Below are 26340 nucleotides of genomic sequence, written 5' to 3' on the forward strand. Positions count from 1 at the left end.
TAAATAGCTAATGTGCCTACTCTGGTCTTGGCACCTGCTCTCTATCCAACAGCTCGCAGATACAGTGCTGGTAGGATTATTATGGATAAGAGAGGATATTTTTATTTGTCAAGCGGCAGTCAATCATCGATCATCATGTCACCAGAATTATTTATGGAGGGGAAAATTATATTTTAGATGGTGTCAGCATCATTTTATTTTCATTCATTTTGAAGTAGAAAAGTCACCAGAACTGACTTTCTCACAATTGTGGTAGAGGGTACAAAAATAAGAATAACGGGGTTGACATTTAGATGTAGTTAAAGCAGGGGTTCGGTGGTGACTTTCTGAACTGTTTGAGTTAGACCAACAGTTGAAAGTAAAGGATTGTATGTTATTTATAATCAAATCAAATTTTATTAGTCACATGCGCCGAATACAACAGGTATGCATATCCTAGCTTCTGAGTTTGAGTAGGAGGCAGTTTAATATGGGCACATATTGTTTTCGAAATTGTCAATACTGCCCCCTATCCTTAAGGAGCTGTAAGAGGTTAAAAAGTGGGATTAAAATGGATTTAATTGTAATTTGTTGTCAACAATGAACTCAAAGTACTCTGTAATGTCAAAGTAAAAAATTAATAATACAAATTAGATAACTAAAATATAGCCATTGAATACGAATTCAGCCCCTTTGTTACAGCAAGCCTAAATGAGTAAAATGTGGCTTAACAAATCACATAATATGCTACATGGACTATGTGTGAAGTAATAGGGGTTGACATGATTTTTTTTCAGACAAGTATTGATTTTCAAGCACAGATTCAATGACAAAGACCGGAGGGCCTTTTGAATGCCTCATAAAAGGTCAGTGATTGATGGTAACAATATCAAATCAGACATTGAATATCTCTGTAAGCATGGTCAAGTGAATAATTATGCTGTGGATTATGTATTACACCACCCAGACATATCAAAGATACAGTCATCCTTCTGAAATGAGCTGCAGGACAGGAATGAAACTGCATAGGGGCGTTACCATGAAGCCATTGGTGATTGTAAAACAGTTACAGCGTTAAATGGCTGTAATAGGAGAAAACTGAGGTTGGATCAACAACATTGTAGTAACTCCTCAATAATGATTTAAATGACTGAGTGAAAAGAATAATACAAATATGCAGAATAAAAATAGAATGTTAACATCGGCTGAGAAGATTATTATTACAATAGCTAATGTAGTTAATGAGTAGAAGTGTATTTGCTAAGTCTTGTAGTGAGGAGACTATAAATACAATTTTAGTATATTTCAAATTTTTGACAAATATACGTACAATGTATTTAAGATGTATTCAAAGTATATTTGTTTTGCTCTTTGTCTAATATACTAAGAATATACAAAAGTACAAAAAAAGTTCATATTCCGATAATTTTAAATGTATTTAATATACTTTAAAACGCTAATAAAATTCAAATAAAATGTACATTAAATGCATTAAATGTATTTAAATTCTTCCAATTTAGATAATTTTAAATATAATTAAATATGTTGATGAAGTATGATTTAAGTATATTTAAATATATATTTTTCCCCCAATGGGTTTATACTGCAAAACTTTGTTTATGCATTGTTTAATGTACTAAGGGTAAGAAAATTGACTTGTCCCAGTAGTGATGTATTGAGTTGGAGTGACATGTTTTGGGGATTTAGACATATATACAGTGGCTGTGTTTCAAACTCAAAATAGACAGCCCTCGGCCCTAAACCCTCAGCCCTTGAATGACGTTTTACATCGTCACATCCGAGTGTACCTTAAATGTCCCTTGCCCAAGCGAGGGAGAGTGATGATTGTAGAGGCAATGACCTTGGTGGAAATCTTGAAGTTGAGCTTTAAAAAATATGTCTAGTAAGCTAACATATCTAGCTAGCACTCCTGTCGGGTAGCTAGCTACAGTTACCCATAGCTGGCTAGCTAGTTTTATAGTTTAGTCATTTATTCCAATAAATTTCAGAATTCCAAAAAATATGTTTATGAATCTAGCTACGTTAGCAAGCTAGCTTCATATTTTTTCCTGACATGCCGAAAATGCAGCCTTGTTGATTCAATTTGACACTTCGCGGGCACAAGAGTTTGACATGTGACTACAGTTTGCATTGAATTGTGTGTCATATCAACCCTGCAAGTGACCAAAGTTGTTCACCCGCTCCCTCAAGCTAAATTGAGGGCCGAGGGGGCAACGTTAGTGAATTGGACTTCTACTTAAGATGGCAATCAAACTGCATCCGGTTTCGACGGGGATTCCCCAGAGGGAAAGTGGCTAGCGCAAGGGCTGAGGGGGTAAAAATGACGTGTTTGAACTGCAGCCAGTATCTATTATTTTGAATGCTAGAAAGTGAACAAAAGTATGTAATATATTAGATCAATAAAAACGAAGGCAATTAAAATAACCTATTTTTATTTCTCGCTTTGTGGCGGACAGGCCCCTGTCCTATCACTAGAAGATGCATATCGTTCATTTTAGCGGAAGAAGGCTATACTGACTATCGAATTGAAACTTCAATGAAAATTTATGAAGCGGAAAAAGTAGCCGGTTTACAGTGAGTCGGCTATTCCACCAATGGCCGGCCCTTATGGAAAACATTTTATATAAAGACCTTTCTTCCAGGTCTTCCATTATGGCATTAAGGGTCATCCTAGCTTTACAGTGCCTATTACAATTATTCCAAATCAATTATTGGGTTCAATGCACACGTGACAGAAATACTATATTAATATAAAATAAACTTGTATTACACATTCCAGTTTCTCTGTGTGATACATTTATATACAACTTCAGGTGTATTTTATTCATCTGATCCATAGAGTATATTCATTTATCAAATATATTAGTTGACACATCAGTCTATTCTAAAGTAGAGCCTTCATGATTATGAAAACATTATAGATATCATGTTTATTCCTTTACTCACCCAACCCAATTGGTCAGAGATATCTATCTCTATTTGATGATTTATATACAGTATAAGACATTAATTCAAACCTCAATAGAACAAAGTAAAACATCAATTTAAATAGTACAATTTGAGAAAAGGGGATACTAAACGAGTCAAATTACAAATGCAGTTATATTACTTGAATCACAATACGTATGATGATCGATACATAGACAATCATAATTTAATCATAGGTAATATAATATTATGACAGCTGACGGATGGTGACCGCTGACTCATACCAGACCCAAAAGCCTGGGTAGACAGGCTCAGCAAAGGAGGCCTTGAAGCGGTGTATGAGAGACATGGTGTCCCCCACAGTGTAGAACGAGAGGGTGCCTGCTGAGTGGTCCAGGAAGACCCCTATCCTGGAGGAGTAGGGTGCATTGATTTCCACCTGGTCTTTACCATATCGGGCGGAATAGCTGGAATCAGAGCAGAAGAGGCTCCAGGACTTGCGGTTGTAGCCGATGCGGCAGCTGTCCCCGTAGCCTACTCTCTTGATGCCCTTGTAGGTGACGCCCACGGAGGCACCCTCTCCACTCCATTCCACCTCCCAGTAGTAGGCACCTCCAGACAGGGACTCTTTGCAGAGGACCTGGGGCAGGCAGTCGAACCTGGAGGCACTGTCAGCGTAGTCCTGTGGTTCTCTCTTCAGGGCTGCCTTCCTGTTGCCTCTAGACAGGTATAGCTGGCGGTAGGCTGTGTTGGGGTCCAGGGTGAGAACGCAGGCATCTGAGAGAGAAGAGAGAGAAGGCATGTCATGAGTGAGTGCCACTGTGTGAACTGAATGCTCTTCTTTCCTATGGGCTTGATCATTTTACCCTTATAACCATACAATACTAGAGATTACAAGGTTAGCTATGGAATGTAAAAGGTTGTTTAAAACCAATATTATACACAATTATACAAAACAATGGCTGCATTTAGACAGGCAGCCCAATTCTGATATGTTTTTCATTAACTGGTCTTTTGACCAATCAGATCAGCTCTAAAAAATATTTGATGTGATTGGTCAAAAGACCAATTAGTGGGATTGTTTTTTAAAGAATTGGGCTGCCTGTCTAAACACAGCCCAAGTCCCAGATTTAAGTACCCTATTGCCTAGCACATCCCCAATCTGAAATGTCAAAAAGGTCAGACGTAGTTAGTTGAATTACCACAAACATAATATTGCAAATGCTACCAGTCATTCAAGTCAGCAAAGTGACCTTGAGTTTCATCAGGCAAACTAAGGGCAAGTAACGTAGCCTGGACCCAGATCGGTCTGTGCTGTTTGGCCAACTCCTCTGGTAATTCTCATGCATTGGCAAGGCAGGACAAACAGATCTGGGATCAGGACACCAGGCTATGATTAATGTGACCCTGCAAGATTGTAGTTGGTCTTATTAGATTTGTCCTGCATGTCCAGAATGGGATTCATGCCTGTCCCAATAACCATTTGGAATTCAGTTAATTCAGACAATATGCTGATCAGAGAATATAAAAAAAATACTTGGAGCATAGACATTGATAAAAGCAATATTCTTTCAATTATGGATGTAATAAAAGTAATTTTCTTTCAATTATGGATACATTTAAGGAAAGTGATTCTGCCTTCTTGATCTTTGCCTTTACCAAGAATGGTAATTGAGGTTCTTATAAATTGATCAGAGACTTGTCCCGAAGCCACACATGAGTTTTGTTTGGGGCTTTGTACAAATGGTTCTCTATTTTATGTGCGTCCTTTTGAACAGGTGTGTTTCTTGGAGCATTGCTATATAAATATATAAATATGGTTTCTTGCTAGGAGATCAAGACAGCTGGAACATTTGATAGGACTATTAAGGCTTTTCAAATTTCACAAGAGAATAATAACTAGTGTTGCCATTATTTTTCTAAAATGTAATAGTTGTCTTTAGTGTTGATAAATCCATGGATGTAAAATAACAAGCAGGACCCACAGGCCCCCCCCCCCACACCACTGGTCACTCCCCACCAAGAAGACCCTCTGGAAAACCATTCCCCCCCCCCCTCCTCCCTAGCCCCCTCACTATAATTACAGAGTTGTAGCCGCAGCCTTATATATGGAATCTCTTCAGCAGCATATTTTGTCTTAAGGTATAAAAAAATAAGTTAACAATTCTGACCATTACAATTAAGTTAGCAGACTTCATGAATAAGGGTGGGTAATGAAGAAAATGGTTCAATGAAAACAAGATATAACATACTTGTTTTCACTTTGGAAAGTATTCAGATCCCTTGACTTTTTCCACATTTTGTTACGTTACAGCCTTATTCTAAAATTGATAAAATTGTTTTTTCCCCCCTCAATCTACACACAATACCCCATGTTTGCAAATTTATTTAAAATTAAAACTGAAATATCACATTAACATAAATATTCAGACCCTTTACTCAGTACTTTGTTGAAGCACCTTTGGCAGCGATTACAGCCTTGAGTCTTCTTGTGTATGACGCTACAAGCTTGACACACCTGTATTTGGGGAGATTCTCCCACTCTTCTCTGCAGATCCTCTCAAGCTCTGTCAGGTTGGATAGAGAGTGTTGCTGCACAGCTATTTTCAGGTCTCTCCAGAGATGTTCAATCGTGTTCAAGTCCAGTCTCTGGCTGGGCCACTCAAGGACATTCAGAGACTTGTCCCGAAGACACTTCTGCGTTGTCATGGCTGTGTGCTTAGGGTCGTTGTCCTGTTGGAAGTTGAACCTTCGCCCAAGTCTGAGGTTCTGAGCGCTCTGAAGGAGGTTTTCTTCAAGAATCTCTCTGTACTTTGTTGTGTTCATCTTTCCATTGATCCTGACTAGTCTCTCAGTTCCTGCTGCTGAAAAACAGCCACAGCATGATGCTGCCGACACCATGCTTCACCGTAGGGATGGTGCCAGGTATACTCCAGACGTGGCACTTGGCATTCAGGCCAAAAAGTTCAATCGTGTTTTCATCGACCAGAGAATCTTGTTTGTCATGGTCTGAAAGTCCTTTAGGTTCCTTCTGACAAACTCCAAGCGGGCTGTCATGTGCCATTTACTGAGGAGTGGCTTCTGTCTGGCCACTACCATATAGGCCTGATTGGTGGAGTGCTACAGAGATGGTTGTCCTTCTGGAAGGTTCTTCCATCTCCACAGAGGAACTCTGGAGCTCTGTCAGAGTTACCATTGGGTTCTTGGTCCCCTCCCTGAACAAGGCCCTTCTCCCCCGATTGCTCAGTTTGGCCGGGCATCCAGCTCTGGGAAGAGTCTTGGTGGTTCCAAACTTCTTCCATTTAAGAATGATGGAGGCCACTGTGTTCTTGGGGACCTTCAATCTGCATACATTTTTTGGTACCCTTTCCCAGATCTGTGCTTCAACAAAATCCTGTCTCGGAGCTCTACGGACAATTCCTTTGACCTCGTGACTTGGTTTTTGCTCTGACATGCACTGTCAACTGTGGGACCTTATATAGACAGGTTTGTGCCTTTCAAAGTCATGTCCAATCAATTGAATTTACCAAAGGTGGACTCCAATCAGGATGTAGAAACATCTCAAAGATGATCAATGGAAACAGGATGCACCTGAGCTCAATTTAGAATCTCATATCAAAGGGTCTGAATACTTATGTAAATAAGGTTTAATTTTTTTACATTTGTAATACATTTGCAAACATTTCTAAAAACCTGTTTTCGCTTTGTTATTATGGGGTATTATGTGTAGATAGATGAGGAACAAATTGTATTTAATCAATTTTAGAATAAGGCTGTAATGTAACAAAATGTGGAAAAAGAGAAGAGGTCTGAACACTTTCTGAATGCACTGCATATATACAACTTTTAGAAAGCTCATGTTCTGAGCTAGCCATTAAAAGTATGGTCCACAGATCTAAGTGAATCTGAACAACCCTTTAACTGGAACAGAGTATGGAAAAATATGACCTTGACATCCCATAATCTGAGCCATCAATTTATACTTTATTCAAACTGTATTTAACACCAAGGAAAGTTATATGATGAAATTGGCCCCATACCAATCTGTTCACTGTGTCCCGTAAATCAGGTAGGCACAGTCCTTCATATAATGTGGGTGTGAACTGCAGTTAAATGCTTCTGGGACAAAGTTACACTTTTTTTTTTTTTCAAAGTGCATGAATGTAAATGTTTAATCTGCTAAGTTATATTACTTAACGGTGATAGCTCCTTGAATCTCTCAGATGATTACTGCTGGCAGGGGGAAGGCATGGTATGGGGAGGGTTCTCTGGTCTCTGGGAGGAAATGGGAAGAGAGGGAGGATGTAAAAGCATCCTCAGTTGACAAGGAACCTTGGATGTTTAGGGGAGTGGGCACTGACAACTAACCTGTGTTGCTAGATGGGGTGGAAAACATGGTTACATACCAATTGTACTATTACAAAATCCTTTTTGATCAATGTAATTATTTCTGTATGTATTTCTTACTTTAAAAAAAAAGTTGTGGAGCCCATAGGTACATGTTATATAAACTGAAAATATGAATTGATATTGTACCTGTAAATCACCCAACAAAAAAATTACAAAATAAAAACTTGTGACCCTGCAGGACAGGTGTGCACCAGCATGCAGGTAGTAGAACAGCTACAGTAGCTCATGTACTATAGACTTGGTTCACCTTGGTTCACCCCTCAGCCAGGTCAGAACTGGTGGTACTCTCTGTAGCCACGGCTAGGACGAGATGACCGACCACTTGGCCCATCTGGTCTGGAAGATCGACCACTTGGCCTATCATCTGGAATACCACCGGAGGCAGAGCCATTTATTTACATGTATAGCTCGGACCACAGTTATTCAAATCTGCTTGTGACCGATGTTTCCCTTTCCGCATGCTCAGTACGCACTTCTATTCTATACCTTGACTGTCCTATTCAGAGCAGTTTTTAAACTTGCTGAAGCTGTAGTGTCCAATAGTTGTAGTAGTCAAGTAACGTAGCTTCGAAAGATTTGCCAATACAGTGATGTCATTCTGTATAACCTTTTTACAAACCTATACTCCCACTCACCGCAGTAAACCGGTATAAAGTTCATTGAGCATGCCCACTTACAAACCTAGTATCTAAGGAATGTGGTAAGACTACTCCCATCACAGCACTAGCCTGTTTCCATGTGGGCTGGGCGCCAGGTAGTATTTTAGACTAACTCCTGTCTTTATAGTGGTTTTAACGCAATTTATGAACAGTAGTTCACACTTATATGATCAAATAGTATGAATAATTAAATGGCACTAGAATGAACCCTCAGTCCTATAGTATTTGATTTGGTAAGTATAGAATGAACCCTCAGTCCTATAGTATTTGATTTGGTAAGTATAGTCTCAGAAGGAGAATCATTAAATAGACGTACATTTCAGGAAGTCCTCTCTGTGCTGGGGCTCCTGGCTTGGAGACTTGTACACGGCAACAACTGCATCGGCTACAAAGAGAAGGAAATGCAAAAGAAAACAAAAAACATACATAACATTGTATTTGGATTGTACAATATAGCCTGCATGGAAATTTACTTTACAATCTTGGGATTTATTAGTGTTTCGGATATCCCCAGAAAATCCAACTTTAATGAGTGTGTGTTTGTGTAGAATTGCTTGATGCGTGTGTGGTGTTCTAAGAGAGTTAACTTATCAGCCAATGTAAATATTCAGGGCCACTTGAGCCACCACCTGACCTTTGAGTGCCCTCTAATAAAGATCAAGGTGCTCAGACCACTTTACTATTCCAACAATACTAGAGGAACCATTTTGGGTTTTTTTACGCACAGCAGAGCAATAAGAAAATTATAATCACTCAAGGAGCCATTTGAAATTCAGATTATGCTGTGATTGCCCTGTGAAAATGTAATTACTGGAATTTAGCTACAACACAAGGCAAGCCCATATTTCCTCAGCAACCACCTAACAATGTTGTTTGGCGGTTTGGTGGAGGTCTGGGGGAGTGGTGGGGTCGATATCCTTGTTTTTGAACTAATACCACTCCAAGTATTTTCCAGAATGAGGTCAGTGGGGAGTTTCATGTTGATTGACTCACCTTTCACAGTATTTCTCCTTTTGGCTTCATCCAGTTGGCAGAAAGGCATTTTGTTCACTGAAAGAGGAAAAATTCTAGTTGAGTAAATATTCTCTATAAGAATATATTGTAAATTACTGAAGCATTTCCAAGTCCATGGTTTTAAAAAGGACAAAAGCCTGGGGTTTAATCTAGGTCTCGGCTCTACATCATTCATTCAGCAATGGCAGTAACTAACTGAAGTTACAGTGCATTATCTCACTGTCTCACCAGTCTTGGCCACTTTGACCAGCTCCTCATTGCTGATGTCATGGAGATGGACCTTCATCTCAGAGACAGCCTTGGTGACGGGTCCGAAGGAGAAGTAGGGGTTCACTGAGACTGTGGGCAGCTCCTCAGCCTCCGTCTGAGCGATTAGCATGTGGTAGCTCTACAACAGAGAGGATAAGAGATGGTTAGATGTGTGAATGGATGAGGACAGACATGCCCTCTTTTCAAATGACACATTCATCATTTGAATTGGCTCGTGTCATTTCCTGGCTTCATATTTCCTGTCTTCAATTATTATAGACAGGTTGGTTGTTTAACAACAAAACCGACGTGTGCGCAACTATGGGTCAAAACAGACTGGGTTGGCTTAGATTGTTGACATGTAACTATTTAGTCTTCAATGTTCATTGAAAAACAAATGCATTTGCACAATTGTTGTCTCAAATACATCATTGCGGTTGTTGGTTAGCTAGCTAGTGAATTTTTGCCATATTAGCATAGACGTGACATCAAAACAAGACATGGTATCAAGAACAAAGATAAAACTAGCCAGCTACGAGTCTCCACATTGCAGCTTCTTGTCATTGTTACTTGCCATCTGGCCATTAAGAATCACAACAACACACGGCCTTCTGCCCCATTGAAGCGGCAAGAGCATTGGGCCAGTAACCGAAAGGTCGGCAGTTCGAATCCTGAGCCAACTAGGTGACAAATCTGTCAATGTGCCCTTGAGCAAGGCACTTAACCCAAATTGTGCAAAGAGTTCTGGTTATTTTGGGGTGATGCGCTTGGCGGGCCACTCAAATATGAGATATATATATAGTGTTAGGGGGAAGGCAATGTTTAAAATTGCTTGTGTCATTCCTTGGCTTGAGCCCAAATATTATAGTAGTTGTTTTAGGGTGAGGGGTGTTAGACTTTAAAGCCTGAGAGTATTTATCACCTCTGAACATCATTTGCGAACCGAGTGCTCACAGATTTTACGGTGGTTCCTAAAACAAAGCGCACTGAACGATCGCAAGACTAACGCTAGATCCACATTCGGTGCGATGTGTGCGAGCCTTTAGTCACCTGGATAAAGTGGATGTGGTCCTCTGTGCGTGACAGCTGTGTGATCTCGTTGTCTCGCTTCTTGAGGTCAGCGATCTCGTGGGTCAGACGCTCTAGGTGACCCTCAGCGTTGTTCAGTGCTGCCCTCTTATTGGAGGAGATTAGCTTGGTCATTTCCTGTTGCATCCTCTCGATGGAACGCATCATGTCGCCAAACAACTTCTCACACTCCTGCATAGCCCTCTGGGCTGAGCTCTGGAGAGGAAAGGGGCACACTTATTGGGCATGCTGTTATAATCTCTAAAGCAGTTTGGGTTGTACCAATACATGTATTGATATTTGTGATTATGAAATCTCTTGGTGGGAAAAGATCATGTGTCTCTCCAGGACACACATTAGAAATATACACTGTGAGTACATCTACAGTATGTTTAGTATGACTTAACAGTATATTGTAATTGTGTAATTTCACAACCTACTGTATTTTATGTGCTATAGAGACATGTACCTTGAGTGAATCCACAGCTTGTTTCAGCTCCTCCATCTGCTTAAGCCTCTCATGGATCCTCTCCTGGATCTCTGCCTGGGTGGCACCCAGACGTTGCTATGGATGGAGGACACAGGACGTCAGTGACATAGCCCCACAAGTCAGACAATTGTTTCCAAAATATTCCAAATACTGAACAACTCAAATGCTACCGACAAAAATTGTGGCTGAGTGAAGTGGCATGTTTTTCCTCGCCATTCATGTAATTTGAAATGGCCTTCAAAATGCATTATTATAATGTGCATTAGGTTCAGACAATGCAGTAATAAAATCTAGCCAGTAGTAGTTCTTGGAATAGAGGTTTGGTTGCAACACCCCACCCCAGCCCACACACATTTACAGTAACTGCTTTCACTCATGTGGGTGAGTCTAACTGATTGCCTGAATTATTTGTTTTAGGGGCTTGGCTGATACTAGCTAATCTATTCCAACAATCAACCTGTCGCTCTCAGTCACACAACTGCAGTCAATTGGCTACAGAAACCTTATGGTTTTGAATAGGCAAATTATTGAAAAGTAGTTTTTTTTCCTGTTACACTAATAGCTTTGTCATTTAACAATACAGAAATGCAACTACTTCAAAGACATAGCAGTTTTACCTGTTCTTCTGATCTCTCCTGTTCGGCAGATACCATGTCGTGACCTTTGTGCTCCTTCACGGTGCACAGAACACAGATACACATCTGGTCCGTCTTGCAGAAGAGCTCCAGACCCTTCTGATGCTGGGGGCAAATCTGTCTGTCCAGATGGCCGATCTCATCCACCAGCTTGTGCCTCTTGAAGCCAGGGTTCTCATAGTGGGGCTTTAGATGCCTCTCACAGTAGGATGCCAGGCACATCAGGCATGTCTTGATGGCTTTGTGCTTCTTCCCAATACAGATATCACATCCCACATCTTGTGGTCCAGCGTAATTGTAGTCTGGGTCTGGAGGTGGAGGAGGGTAGGTCTCAGACATCCTGAGTTGGGAGTGAGTTGAGTGTGAGGAGGAGCGGGAGGTCTGGAGGCGGCGTGGGGTGGGTCTCTTGTTGTAGGTGACCCGACAACGTGGGCAGTTGTAGGAACCGGTGTGGTCAGCGTGGTCCCAGTAGGTCTTCAGGCAGATGGAGCAGAAGATGTGGCCGCACGGAATGGAGACTGGGTCCCTCAGGTCTTCCTTACACAGATGGCAGCTCTCCTGGTCAGTAGACATGGGGATTGACTGATGCACCCTGGTGCTGTTAGGTTTTTGGTAGTAGTAGGCTAAAGACGAAGTGAGACTGTTAAATTTTCGGTCTGTCCCGTCCGTCAGGTCTGAGCAAAATGAGCCACAGGTGCTTCCGCAGCATGTTATATAGACTAAACAGTCATTGAGGGAAGGAGGCTAAACTGGTTAAGCAGAAACTAGTAAAACGTGGGTGGGGCCAGGTGACAGAGTGTCAATGGAACCATTCAACAGCCGTCAATCAGGAAGAGGAGTGTGAATTCAGAAAGTGAGAGGAATGATTGAATTGTGTGATCTCAGGATTTAACTTTGTTTTGACAGTACTGCAAATCGATACTGTAGTTACAAATATAGGTCACTGTTGGTTTACATAATTTCCAACAGGGACTCTACCCCAGACAAAGCTCACATTTTGACCCTCATGTTGTTCGTTTATGCAGTGCAATATTTTTATTTAACATGTGACATAAAACATGGTTCACTGCACACAGTTAAGATCAATTTCACATTGGATTTCCCTGCACATATAATAATGTAAGATATGTGTCACACTGGACTTCACTGCACATCTAATGAAGTACCAACATCAGTTGTACACAAGTGATACGTTTCTTTGATAAGTCACACTACAAAAGGGTAAACTATTGGTCTAACCCACTAAGTGACAAGATAATCTCAGGCTATGGGAAGTGGTTTGTCTAATGTTTTAAAATTCAGCCATGTTTCAATACTAAAAACAAAGGACAAAAAAACTGTGGTTGGAGTTGCCTTTTTATCAACACCACAATTACTAAATATTCCATTAGAATCTTTACCATTAAATCACAATACAGTTTGCAGAGGTTACTTGAATTTTTTTTTAAGCAAACTTACAAATAGGGCATCTTTCACACTAGTTCTAAAGTCTGGCCCAAAGCATCCATCAACACCTCGACAATGACGAAACATGTTAGATACATTGTATACACAATTCCATCATACAAGTAGATTTGCAGATCAGTTAAGGTCTACCTTCAACATGGCAAACAAACACATGACCAACAGAATCTCAGGAAAATGGCTTTCAAGATGGCTGATTCCATTTCCCTCATTACTGCCACTTATTGGTAGACCTGTAACAATGCCCTACCTATTACAATATTTTAAACATTAAACACATTTTTCTAAAATGCATTGTAATTTTAACTGTATTTTCTGTCAGTTCTTGGAAACAAAAAAGATCAATGACCATATATCTCAAATGCCATAGGGAATAAATATTTTTTTTCTCAGGAGGCATTGTTTTTGCATGTAAGAATTGTCCATAGTGAGATGAATCTGAATCTGTCAACATCGTCACTGATAAATGTGGCTTCAGAGTATTGTTGCTGGTTGATAGCATCCAGCTTGTAGTGAGGGCATGGCTGTGGGGAAAAGTGATATAATGGATGCCCACTCAGGGCATGTACACACTGACCTCTTGGCCTGGCTGCAAATCAAAGAGGGGAGGGTGAAGAAGACATTTTTTGTGGACTTTTCTTTAGAGTGACTAATGACAAAACTAATCTCCTCACCCTTCCACAGCAGCGTAGCCTAGTGGTTAGAGCGTTGGACTAATAACCGAAAGATTGCAAGATCGAATCCCCGAGCTGACAAGGTACAAATCTGTCGTTCTGCCCCTGAACAAGGCAGTTAACCCACTGTTTCTAGGCCGTCTTAACTGACTTGCCTACTTAAATAAAGGTAAAATAAATAAAGTTGTTTGGTTGGAATCTGGCTTGAGCAACAGAAAGTGACTTGCAATAGGTGTTCATCATCCTGCTATGCGATTGAGAGCAGTTAATTATCAACTGTTTATCTCTTCCACTCATTTCCTCTCAATCCAAATCATGATTCTAATTGGATTTTATTTTTTCTCCACATTTCTCCTCTTCACATCAGCCTCAACACTCCTCCGTCCGTTCCAAGATGGCTGTCAGCTTGTTAGCTCAGTGGAGTTTCAGGGTTGTTAAAAAAGAATGTAATGTGACCAGGCCAGATGTCCCAGACAACACCAGGGTAAAGAAAACTGCTTCAAAAAGTACATTGTGTTAGTCAAAGCATATTGGCTATATTCTACACACCGAATGTCATTGTTATAGGGTCTGCAAGTCATCCTGAACAAGTACTGTAGCTGACATGCTACTCACAAAATGTCCAGTGTCATGTTTGACGAGATGGTTGCAAGAGATTATTGCACATGAGGTGATCTGGTCAGTTTTTTGTGTTGAAGAATGTGGGTAGAGGTTGAAATCTAGATTTAACCTGAAATTGCCCCGGGGCCAGGGAAATTACAACATGATCAATATTTGCCAAGCAATTCATCTTATTAGTTCTAGATATTTAAAAAACTGTTTCTTTACAACTCTCTAATTCTAAGTTTGGGGTTTCAGTGCCTGACAGTTTTAGGAGAAGCCCTGATATTTTTTATAGCTGGCTCACAGCAGTAGTGCTGTTACAATTATCCAGTCTGTAAATCTGTGAATCTTGGACACACAAAACAGAAGACGGCAATGCTTTATTTATTGGTTGGATTGACTCTGTACTTCATATACACTGGGTATACCAAACACTAGGAACACTCCCTCACCCCCTTTTGCCCTCAGAACAGTCTCAATTCGTCGGGGCATAGACTCTACTGCACGGTGTCGAAAGCGTTCCACAGGGATGCTGGCCCATGTTGACTCCAATGCTTCTCACAGTTGTGTTAAGTTGGTTGGATGTCTTTTGGGTGGTGGACCATTCTTGATACACACGGGAAACTGTTGAGCGTAAAACAAAACAGCAGCATTGTAGTTGTTGACACAAACCGGCGCACTTGGCACCTATTACCATACCCCGTTCAAAGGCATCTTTTGTCTTGCTCATTCACCCTCTGAATGGCACACATACACAATCCATGTCTTAAATTGTCTCAAGGCTTAATAATCCTTATTTAACCTGTCTCCTCCTCCCCTTCATCTACACTGATTGAAGTGGATTTACAAGGGACATCAATAAGGGATATAGCTTTCACCTGAATCCACCTGGTCAGTCCATGTCATGGAAAGAGCAGGTGTTCTTAATGTTTTGGATACTCAGTGTAAATGTAGATTCATGATGAGCTTCAGAGGACATACAATTCCATTGCCAATGACAATACAGAGCCAGCTAACAGATAACTGGGCGGCGCGCAATTGGCCCGGTGTCGTCCAGGTTTGACCGGGGTAGGCCGTCATCGTAAATAATAATTTGTTCTTAACTGACTTGCCTAGTTAAATAAAGGTTCAATTAAAAAATAAAGGTTTAGGACTATCCAAAATACAAGCCCCTGAATGAAGCTCATGACAGCTCCACATCAGAAGGGCCTGAGTTCAGTTCAGTTGAGGACAGTCTCCAATAAGACAATCAGGTGTTGTGATTCAATATCATATCACTCCCTTTATAATTGACAGACATCCTGGTGGTCTTTCACATTAATGTGACTGTGAAGTCAAAGTTAGTTTGTTCAGTTGCCCTTAAAGTGAACCTTCAATAAAGATCTGTTTATAGGCAGGTGGTTATGTTGGCCCTTTTTTCTTCTGTGGTTTATTTCCACATTAGCTACCCACATGTAGCTGTGATGTGCTGTAACTGTAGTGACATAACCAGGATGACTGTAGTAAAATAGTTAGGATGCTGCTGTAATACACCCCTATCTGGCTCACCTGACTCATTCTGGTTGTTGTTCAACATGCTGAGCTGATATTGACAATGGAAACACATGATTGCTTATCTTACAGAGAGTCATGTTAATATGGATTCACTGGTTGCTTTCATACATTTACATGCAGAGCCAATGTTACATCTGCAACCTACATTTGCATAACACGTCTCTGTTTTCCAGGTACTTTTCCAAGTGAACTGTCCAAAGTACCACACAAATGTAATTAAAAAATATTTTGGAATCCTCATCAACAATTGTCCCTTTTTGCCCCTATTTGTTGTAGAGGTCTGTTCTGCAGTGTGCAGCAACAACCTGTTCCCTGTGATCTGGCCCCTGTCCAGACTCCTCTGCAGCCCTGTGTATCTGCCAGCCAGCACTAACAAAGGTAACCATTGTTCCAAGGCAACACTTGTAAATACTTTGTCTCTCTCCATATTCTGACCAATCACACACAGACACAGCCGGGTCCTTGACTTCTAGGTTGCGTCTCAAATGGCACCCTATTCCCTACATAGTTCACTACTTTTGACCAGCAACGTATGAGCCCTGGTGCACTATATAGGGTATAGGGAGCCATTTAGGAAGTAATCCTACACTCACACAGCCATTTTGTATTTTCTTACTCACTGACTCTCCACAACAACATCCCCTGACTGAAACCTCCTGGTTACCCCCGGTTACCCCCCACTACACCTGATGCAAGAGAATGTTTGGTTTAATGAATGTTGACCTTTCACCTTGTAAACCGTAGGGTTTTATGCCTGACTGATCAAAAGACATAACTAGGACATGTTTATAGCATGTTTATTCCTTTATGATAACTGAACTGTTTCCTCACCCAATAACTTTGAGTGATGGGCATTAGTCTTTGAGTTTATTAAGTACATTGCACCAGGCCTTGTGCATTGCTTTTCATAAAAATGGGAAGTGTCTGTACCTAATCAGATGAGCCTAACTTGTATACCTGTGTGTTGTTACTGTACAACTAGATGATTTTTTTCACATAAATCAAGACCATGCATTTGGCAGTGTATGACCTTTTCCCTCATACTCTCTCTCTCGTTAATCAATAAGGAAAACAGAGGGCTGCTTTTACTCTGGATTGGTCTACTTTCCTGGTATCTGATCCACACAAAAATTAGAGGAAGAGAAACTGGCTTATCAGAAACCTGACCAAATACGGAGAGAGGCGAAACTATCTCTAAAGTGCAATGATGTAAGATATGCAATGAGGGAGGAGTTGCGTACACGGCCTTGCGCAACCGGTTGGTAGAAATGTTTCGGTGGCCCTGTAATTTAAATAATTGTAACATACTGTAAATTTAGTATGCCTATCAACTCTTCTGGAATAAGATAATTCAGCAAACCATTTTATCCCTAAGGTCCACTACCTCACACATTACCTTGTGGCTACAGGGTAATGAGTTTCTTATTTATGCCCTCTTTAGTGAACTAGTGAGAGAGAGAAATGTGCACTACAGTATGGCCACATCCTTGGCCCAAGAGGAAACAAAGGTGTAAATTGAAATGCAAATGTGCTAATTAGTTCATGATGTCAGAATTGATCCAGAATGAGAATGGGCCATCCCACTGGGCACAGACGTTAATTCAATGTCTATTCCACGTTGGTTTCATTGAAACAACGTTTATTCATCCAGTGTGTGCCCAGTGGGATGGGTCTTTAAAGCGGAAATCAGCAGTTGAAACATTAACAAAGCATCCTCCCGGTCCCTGTTTCGATAAAAAGCTGAGGGATGGGCCTGGAGAAATGTATCAAAGAAATGTCAGCAACTCTGGTATGCTCCCATGGTGACATAATCAGACACACAAAAAAGACAACGCTTTGATCCGAGTTTGATCTTCGTCAGGTCATAGACAAATTAATAAACAGAGCTATGGATGCAAGGACTGACAATCCATGATATAGAAAATAGTTTTACCATGTTTTGAGGCTATATAGTGTTTGTTTACATTTACTTTGTTTACAAACATTGTAGTACAACAAGCTTATATTTGGGGTTCTGATTGGGTATGACAGTTGAAATAAGCTCATGAGGTATTTATAAGTTATATTCTTCAAGTATCAATGGGTACATATAATTAATTTTTAATTCCAAAAATGTATGTAGCAACTACAGATTGCCCCTTTAAAGGCTTACCCTTCAAAGCCTTTGTAATATTACTGTAATATTACTAAATAAGCCTGTCATGGGAGAAAGAGGATAGGATGACAATTGGCAATATAGAAACCAAGGTGTTTCTTGAAAGATGGACTCTGCTGGTTTTAGACTATAGCTAATAAAGACACAGGATATGTTTATACTGTACATACCAAATACTAAAGTAACAAGGGGACTTAAGTCATGGGCTAGATGGGCATTTTTACATGGCACAATATCAGATGGACATCAGACAGATAAACCTGTAAGAGATGGGAATGTTTTGTGAAACATGTTTCTGTGATTGCAATGTTCTCTTTTGGCTGCCTCTAATGAGCATTTTTTGTCTCTCTGTTTGACACACACCATATCTACTTTTACTACTCCATGCACCACTGGTGGAGGCAGCTGAGGGGAGGATCGCTCACAATAATGGCTGGAACGGAGCGAATGGAATGGCATCAAACACATTGGAACCATGTGCTTGCCGTATTTGAAACCATTATACTCATTCTGCTCCAGCTATTACCACGAGCCCTTCCTCCCCATTTAAGGTGCCACCAACCTCCTGGGATGCACCTGTATGGGCAGTTAGACTAGTTCAACAAGCTGCAGTTTAAATATATACAATAACTTCTGTCCTGAACTCTAACTGCTCTTTGTCAAAACACCTGTGGCAGGCAGTTCAAACAGTGACAGGTACCGCTGTTTGTTTTGGGTCGCAAAAGATAGAAAAAGATCCCCTCTGACATTTGAAATGTATCCTATTCTATCCTGTTTGTGGTGGGAACAGGTTTGTTTGTTCAGTGGGTGGACTCCAGCCCCTTCAAAACCGGATCTTCCACAAAATGCGCATTTGTGTCTATTCAACTGCATCTAATGTAGGGCCTATGACATCTGTAATTCTGTTCACTGTTCTAGTTGAGTTTGAGGGTGAAAATGGGAAAAACTGTTTATATTTTAAAACAATGCCGTATCGTAGTCTCTGATTAGCACACAAAACTTTGGAGCTAATAAAAAAGGATGATTAACTGATCCAGCCTGCGGTGTAGTTTGCGCGCTATAGGGTCAAATACAGTTAAAAAATTTGAATCAGACTAAAAACTGAAACCCCCCAAAAAATTCAGGCATATTTAGCAGCAGTTAGTGCCTCCCTGTGTGCTACAATTCATTCATTCTCCCTGCCTCAGCCTATCCCCTATTTTTTATCTCCTTTCAGCCCGCCCCCTCGCTCTCTCCCCCTCCCTTTAAGTCTCCTACAGCCTTTGCTCAACCTGTTTATCTGAACTGGGCTGAGCGCTACATACTCTCAGGCAGCACAGGGGTAGAGCCTGCTTTCAATCAATAACCTCTGGAATTCAGAAATACAAGTAGGTCCTGTCTCTGGCAGGCTCTGCCACACTCTTGTGGACGGCGGACTCCCTAGTGCACTGGTTAGATCCCTCTGTGGATTCCTCTGTCTGTCTGTCTGTCTGCCTTTCTCTCTCTCTACAGTTCTGAGGAGTGTTTTTTGTAGTGTAGTGAGTAGCGACGATGGCTGATCCCACGTCTTCGGATTACTTCAGCTGCCCACTGTGTGTGGGGCTGCTGAGGGACCCCGTGGCTATCCCCTGCGGACACAGTTTCTGCATGGACTGCATCAGCGGCTACTGGAATGAGGCAGACTACACAGGGATCTACATCTGCCCCCAGTGTAAGATCACCTTCACCCAGAGGCCTGTGCTCAGGCCCAACACTATGCTCACCAAGGTGGCAGAGAAGATCAAGAAGACTGGTGCCAACCTCAACCTGAACCTCACACCCCCAGGGAACACCTTTGCTGGGCCTGCCGACGTGCCCTGTGACTACTGCTCTGGTAAGAAGCTCAAGGCTGTTAAGTCCTGCCTGAACTGCCTGGCCTCATATTGTGAGAAGCACCTGAAGCCCCACTATGAGTCAGCCACATTCAAAAGGCACAAGCTGGTGGACGAGCTGGGGAACCTGGACAGAAAGATCTGCCCCCAGCACCAGAAGTCCCTGGAGCTGTTTTGTCGGACCGACCAGATGTGTATCTGTGCCATCTGTACTGTCAGCGAACACAAGGGACATGACATCGTCTCAGCCGAGGCAGAGAGGAGTGAGAAACAGGTAAGGAGCGGAGACATGTTTCTTTCTATCCGAGTGTCAGGCTTAGCTGTGAGTTTTATGGGAGTAGCCCAGACCTTGACTTGTAGGTTTACAATTTTTCACAGAATGATCTGTATTTTGAAATCAAAATATGATTAATTTAAACTGAAATCAAAAGTGTGACGTGAGGATATCTGGATACTGTACATACAATGTAAATAACTTGTTCAGCTGGTCATATGGCAGAAATCAGTACACCCTGAAGGTACAAGGCACAGTCACTTTAAGGGGAGTGTTCTAGAACTGACTCAAAGGTTAACTGACTAACGGTTTACTCACCAACGCCTCCTTCCCTCCTAAAGAACCAGATTTCTCTCAGTGAGCGAACAGAACTAGGTAGTTAGTCAGAGGGGAAATACGGGACAGGGATGTGAGTGAGTGGCCAGTGGCTTATGGTGGTGCGTGTTGATGATACAGGAATGTGGGGTTAGGCAGAATTGTAGTATTCCCAACCCCCACCCACTGCCACCACCTCTGCAACGTTTGTACTTTGACCCAGCTAGCTTACCAACCAGCCAGCGTTACCACCCACTCCTACAGGTCAGGCAAGCACACTCACACATCCAAAACAAGTACAGCTCTCTGATTAGCTGTGAGTTTGATCGAGGAATGTGTTCTTAATATGTGGTAAAGGTTTGTGGTGTTCCAGCTGTGCTTGATGAGACAGTGTTCCCGATCCGATAGCCATGTTCCCAGCTTCCAAACAGGGGTCTCAAGTCCCAGGAAGACCCAAATACACCAAAGGCAGACCCAGGGTTTCTAGTTTGGTGTATTTGGGGCTATATTATGACAGAAACTAGAGACTCCAGTTTCCTGGACTGAACTTTGAAACCCACCTGTGGGAAGGGGCTGGGTTTAGGCCTAGTAGTGGGAGTGGGGATGGTGGAGGTGGTGATAATGGAATGCAGTTGTACCAGAATGCAGAGACTGAATCAAGGCCTTGTCTAACCGCATGTCCTATTTATGATCAACAAACCATTGACCTGACCATGACCAGCCACTGCATCCAAATCAGTCTCCATTCAAATGGACTGCCAGAATTGGCAGTCAAAAGCTACAGTTTTTAAAACAGCCACAGTTGGGCCACATCAAACTAATATACAGTATGTTACTTTTACATTATTATCACCAATATCTATGACATGAATGTATATCAAGGACATTTATATGACATCATCGTAATACTGTGAAGCAAAGCTTTTTACAAAGGCCATAATTCAGCTTTCTGTTTGCTAAATGGGGAGACTGGTTCCTCTCATCCCCAGATTTACAACCTGACTCTCCTCTCCCATGGCTTCACTCCTTCTCTTTCACACTCCCCTCCCTCTCTTCCCCCAATCCCCTCTCCCCAGATTCCCCACATTCCTTGAGCTTATCTTGAAGAATGGGCTGGTAGGTTTTGAGTAAAGGCTGAATTAGCTCTCCCTCTCCTCTCTATACTGTATAGGCCAGTATGTGTGCACCTTAAAACATCTCTTTAGAAGTCAGGCTCACGCATACAGCAGTAGTTTCACATTCCTGGCATGGTCAGGATTCCATGAGGCTCTTTTTTTCCCCTCCTTCGGAGATAAAGCCGCCCATTCTAAGTAGACCTTTAGAGCGATGCTTGTTATGGGGAAAAGGCACTATTACTCTCATTGTATAATCGCATCTTTGTCACATAAGGTATGTTTTTTTTTCACTTCATAAAGAGACACAAAAAACAACCTATTAACTAATAACAGTATGAGAAATAAGAATTCGATCTTAATTGTAGAGTATAACATAAACACATGCAATGCCCCTCAAGATAACGCTGTCCACTGTCACTGTTAACCACAAATAAACCATTCAGTGACATTACATAATCAAGCCCAAGTTGGAAGGCATAACAAATCTAATGATACTAATCGTGAACTGAATGACATGCAAGGCCCTTATATATTCACTCACAGGAGGCTGCTGAATGGAAAACGTGTTTGATGTGTTCGATACCATTCCATTGATTCCGTTCCAGCCATTACTAAGAGCCCATCCTCCCCAATTAAGGTGCCGCCTATGACTCACCTGTAAGAGGTATTGTGTTGATGATTCTGTGGTGTCACCTCAACAGAAACTCCTGGGAGTTGCTCAAGCTGAGATCAGACAGAAATGCCAGGACAGGGTGAAGGAGCTGGAGGAACTGAGAACAGCAGTGGACTCACTAAAGGTAAGGAGAAAATGTCTTCAAAACATTGTCTGATGAAACTTCTATTTCATACACTAACTCATAACTGCTCTGTCATGTTCAATGTTTAAAAAAAATAAAAATTCTTCTTAAACTACATTCCCTATTCCCAATTAAAGCAGAGAACTGTAGATCAACTTAATGTGTGATGACCTTCTGCATGGCAGCCTGTAACTCACGATGTATCAATGATGACTGTGTCTTGTCTAGAAATGTACATCTAGCATATGTGTGTAGGCCTCTTGACCTGAGATAAATGAATCATTAACTGTGTTGTCCTGTCCAGAGCTCAGCCCGGAGGGCCATGGCGGAGAGTGAGAAGATGTTTGAGGATATGATCCGCTCCATCGAGAGAATGAGGTCAGAGGTGACAAAGATGATTGGCATCAACGAGAAGGCTGCGTTCAACCAGGCTGAGGGGCTGGTGGAGAGGCTGGAGCAGGAGATAGATGAGCTGAAGAAGAAGGAGACGGGACTCAAACAGCTGTACAGCACTGAGGACCACATCCACTTCCTACAGGTGAGACTGAAAGGACTACATACAATTACATACTGTATGTTCTGAATATTCTGTAGTACATTCATTTATAGTGGTCAGTGGATGTCCACTAAATTGTAAAGTGCAAGAAAATTGGATCTGTAAAAGGTTCAATAGTGCAATTTATGTTTGGTCCATCGTTTAAAAAAGGTCTATGATGTTAAGCAGCAATCAAAGTCATGGATCTCTAGAATATGTTCCTCTGCTGCTCGTTCATTGTTGGTCCTTGAACATGCTTATTTGATGACACTCATGATTTATTTTTATACAGAACTTCAACTATCTGTGTACTCCCACGGATGATGGCTTTATCCCCAGAGTGTCGGTGAACCCAGACTTCTCGTTCAGCGCAGCCAGGAAAGCCGTGGCAGAGATCAAGGATCGTCTGGAGGAGCTGGGTAGAGAGGAACTTGTGAAGATCTCCAAGTCAGGTCAAAACAACATCCATAGCCTCCGTTTCCAGTCTTTCACGTGTCATATTTCAGAAGCAATTGTCTGACCTGTGAGACTAGAACATATACAACCAGTGTCTAATTGACCATCATTTGTTTTATATCTAAAAACAATACACAGTATATCTGAAATTCTGTTAACAATAGCCAAGACACTCAATGTTTTGCTGATTACCTTTTATATTGCCTCTCACAGTGAACGAAGTCCCTGTTTATACGACAGAAAAGAGAGAGAAAAGCAGCAGAGGTGAGTCTTGTGATCAGTCTACTGTATATATGATGTTTGTTCATTGTGTAAAGTTAGATCACACACTAGAATTTTTTTTTTTTTAATAGTTTGGGAGGTGAAGGCCTATGAAGAAATTCAGTGCTGTGGTTTTGAATAGACATTGAGACAATGTCTTCTATTTTCACCTTCTAGTCATAGAAGTAATGACAGTGGACAGCCCTCCTCCACCAGAGCCCAAGACCAGATCAGAGTTTCTGAAATGTAAGTACATATCTGTTCAATTAGCATCTACTCTCAAACCTGGTTCCAGATCTGTTTGTGCTTTCTTACCAACTCCTATGGTCATTGTCATGCCAAACAATGACCATAGGAGTTGGCAAGATGGTACAAACCAGATCTGGGACCAGGCATATTATCTCTTCATAAACCTGTTGACTCATAAACCTGTATCACAGAACAACACGAATGTTGACCCATTTCACTTCCATCCCTCCCCCAGACTTCTGCCAGCTGAGACTGGACCCCAGCACAGCCTACAAGGAGCTACACCTGTCGGACAGCAGCAGAAAGGTGATCCGAACCAGGGACCTCCAGCCCTACTCTGACACCCCGGAAAGGTTTGACAGCTTCGCGCAAGTGTTGTGCCGCGAAGCCCTGTCTGGTGGCCGCTTCTACTGGGAGATCGAGTGGAGCGGGGAGTTCTCCATGGGGGTGGCGTATAAGGGAATCAGCCGCAAGGGGAAAGGATCACTGTGTCTGCTGGGCTATAATGATAAGTCCTGGAGCCTGCTGTGTTCTGATACAGGGTACTCAGCCTGGCACAACAGGGCAGATAAAGCCATCAATGCGCCCCATTCACCGAGGATAGGGGTCTACCTAGACCACTCGGCAGGGGTCCTGGCCTTCTTCAGTATAGGCAACCACATGACTCTCCTGCACAGGTTCGAAACCATGTTTGTGGAGCCCCTCTATCCCGGCTTTGGAGTTGGAACCTCGGTCAAGATCTGTCAACTCAAATGAACACTAACATGTGCCTCTTATTCCTTGATGAAAAATATAATCACTGTTTTTTAAAGAACGTTTTGTTTTATTTTTCACATGGTGCCCTATGCATCATTTGTAATTTGTTGTTTTTCTTTGAGACTGACTGTGCCACATCGCTCCATCCAAGAGTTCTATTTTATGAATTTTCTAAACATTTGAATGAGCAGAGGTCCTAATAATTACACTGTATGTAAACATATAACCTTTATCTGACATCAAGTATTCTTTATCTAATGGTATTTTGAAAAACTAGTATCTACATGGCCAACTAAATGAGTTTGTACTGTATGTAACAGTTAGCTTTTATGACTAGAATAACTCTTTTCAATAAAGATGAAATGACATATATATATATATATATACACAAGTATGTGTACACCCTTTAAATTTGTGGATTTGGCTATTTCAGCCACACTTGTTGCTGACAGGTATGTACAATTGAGCACACAGCCATGCAATCTCCATTAAAAACATTGGCAGTAGAATAGAACTGAAGGGCTCAGTGACTTTCAACGTGGCACCGTCAGAGGATGCCACCTTTATAACAAGTCAGTTCGTCAAATTTATGCCCTGCTAGAGCTGCCCCGGTCAATTCTAAGTGCTGCTATTGTGAAGTGGAAACATCTAGGAGCAACAAGGGCTCAGCCGCAAAGTGGTAGGCCACACAAGCTCACAGAATGGGACCGAGTGCTGAAGCGCGTAGAGCGTAAAAATCGTCTGTCCTCGGTTGCAACACTCAATTACTGAAGTTCAAAACTGCCTCTGGAAGCAATGTCAGCACAAGAACTGTTTGTCGGGAGCTTCATGAAATGGGTTTCCATGGCCAAGCAGCCGCACACAAGCCTAAGATCATGATGCGCAATGCCAAGCATCAGCTGGAGTGGTGTAAAGCTCGCCGCCATTGGACTTTGAAGCAGTGGAAACGCGTTCTCTGGAGTGATGAATCACGCTTCACCATTTGGCAGTCCGACAGACGAATTTGGGTTTGGTGGATGCCCCAATGCATAGTACCAGCTGTAAAGTTTGGTGGAGGAGGAATAATGGTCTGGGGCAGTTTTTCATGGTTGGGGCTAGACCCTTTAGTTCCAGTGAAGGGAAATCTTAATGCTACAGCAGACAATGACATTCTAGACGATTCTGTGCTTCCAACTTTGCGGCAACAGTTTGGAGAAGGCCCTTTCCTGTTTCAGGATGACAATGCCCTCTGTGCACAAAGCGAGATCCATATATCGAGATCGGTGTGGAAGAACTTCACTGGCCTGCACAGAGCCCTGACCTCAACCCCATCGAACACCTTTGGGATGAATTGGAACGCAGCAATATTCCAACATCTAGTGGAAAGCCTTCCCAGAAGAGTGGAGGCTGTTAAAGCAGCAATGGGGGGACCAACTACAAATGAATGGAATGGAATGAGATGTTCGACGAGCAGGTGTCCACATACTATTGGTCATGTAGAGAGAGTGTGTGTGTGTGTGTGTGTGTGTGTGTGTGTGTGTGTGTGTGTGTGTGTGTGTGTGTGTGTGTGTGTGTGTGTGTGTGTGTGTGTATACATACTGTATGCAGTATATGTGTAACCGATGTGAAATGGCTAGTTAGTTAGCGGTGGGGCGCGCTAATAGCGTTTCAATCGGTGACGTCACTCGCTCTGAGACCTGAAGTGGTTGTTCCCCTTGCGTTGCAAGGGGGTGAGTGTAACCGATGTAACCGGCTTTTGTTGCGCGATGGGTAACGATGCTTCGTGGGTGTCAGTTGTTGATGTGTGCAAGGGTCCCTGGTTCGAGCCCAGGTTGGGGCGAAGAGAGGGA

The 26340-nt window shown here is 41.9% G+C and overlaps 2 protein-coding genes and 1 long non-coding RNA gene across 3 annotated transcripts; 1 reads left to right on the forward strand and 2 right to left on the reverse strand.

Annotated features, from left to right (window-relative positions):
- Positions 1-540: 540 nt before the first annotated feature.
- Positions 541-12165, reverse strand: ftr83 (finTRIM family, member 83). The gene is made up of 7 exons (XM_014195815.2): positions 11436-12165; positions 10798-10893; positions 10311-10544; positions 9240-9399; positions 8991-9047; positions 8314-8382; positions 541-3705 (listed from the first exon to the last, which is right to left on the reverse strand). The coding sequence occupies exons 1-7, from the start codon at positions 12024-12026 to the stop codon at positions 3176-3178; spliced, it is 1737 nt and encodes a 578-aa protein (XP_014051290.1). The 5' UTR covers positions 12027-12165; the 3' UTR covers positions 541-3175.
- Positions 12166-19177: 7012 nt separating this feature from the next.
- Positions 19178-24881, forward strand: ftr82 (finTRIM family, member 82). Its single transcript, XM_014195817.2, has 7 exons — positions 19178-20027; positions 22159-22254; positions 22559-22792; positions 23082-23241; positions 23459-23509; positions 23684-23752; positions 23991-24881. The coding sequence occupies exons 1-7, from the start codon at positions 19434-19436 to the stop codon at positions 24509-24511; spliced, it is 1725 nt and encodes a 574-aa protein (XP_014051292.1). The 5' UTR covers positions 19178-19433; the 3' UTR covers positions 24512-24881.
- Positions 23230-23746, reverse strand: LOC106602879 (uncharacterized). Its single transcript, XR_001328317.1, has 3 exons — positions 23677-23746; positions 23438-23470; positions 23230-23318 (listed from the first exon to the last, which is right to left on the reverse strand). It is a non-coding gene; the product is annotated as an uncharacterized lncRNA (long non-coding RNA).
- Positions 24882-26340: the final 1459 nt, after the last annotated feature.

The sequence above is a fragment of the Salmo salar genome, chromosome ssa04, assembly GCF_905237065.1.
Source record: "Salmo salar chromosome ssa04, Ssal_v3.1, whole genome shotgun sequence".
NCBI lineage: Eukaryota > Metazoa > Chordata > Actinopteri > Salmoniformes > Salmonidae > Salmo > Salmo salar.

What these genes read in the sequence shown, in the direction of transcription:
- ftr83 (XM_014195815.2), bottom strand. Translation starts at nt 12,026, where the DNA reads ATGTCTACTGACCAGGAGAGCTGCCATCTGTGTAAGGAAGACCTGAGG. An exon ending in AGGAGAGATCAGAAGAACAG is followed by an intron (nt 10,894 to 11,435) that starts GTAAAACTGCTA and finishes CTCCATCCATAG; the next exon opens with CAACGTCTGGGTGCCACCCA. An exon ending in ACCACATCCACTTTATCCAG is followed by an intron (nt 9,400 to 10,310) that starts GTGACTAAAGGC and finishes TCTCTGTTGTAG; the next exon opens with AGCTACCACATGCTAATCGC.
- ftr82 (XM_014195817.2), top strand. Translation starts at nt 19,434, where the DNA reads ATGGCTGATCCCACGTCTTCGGATTACTTCAGCTGCCCACTGTGTGTG. An exon ending in ACCACATCCACTTCCTACAG is followed by an intron (nt 22,793 to 23,081) that starts GTGAGACTGAAA and finishes ATTTTTATACAG; the next exon opens with AACTTCAACTATCTGTGTAC. An exon ending in TGTGAAGATCTCCAAGTCAG is followed by an intron (nt 23,242 to 23,458) that starts GTCAAAACAACA and finishes TGCCTCTCACAG; the next exon opens with TGAACGAAGTCCCTGTTTAT.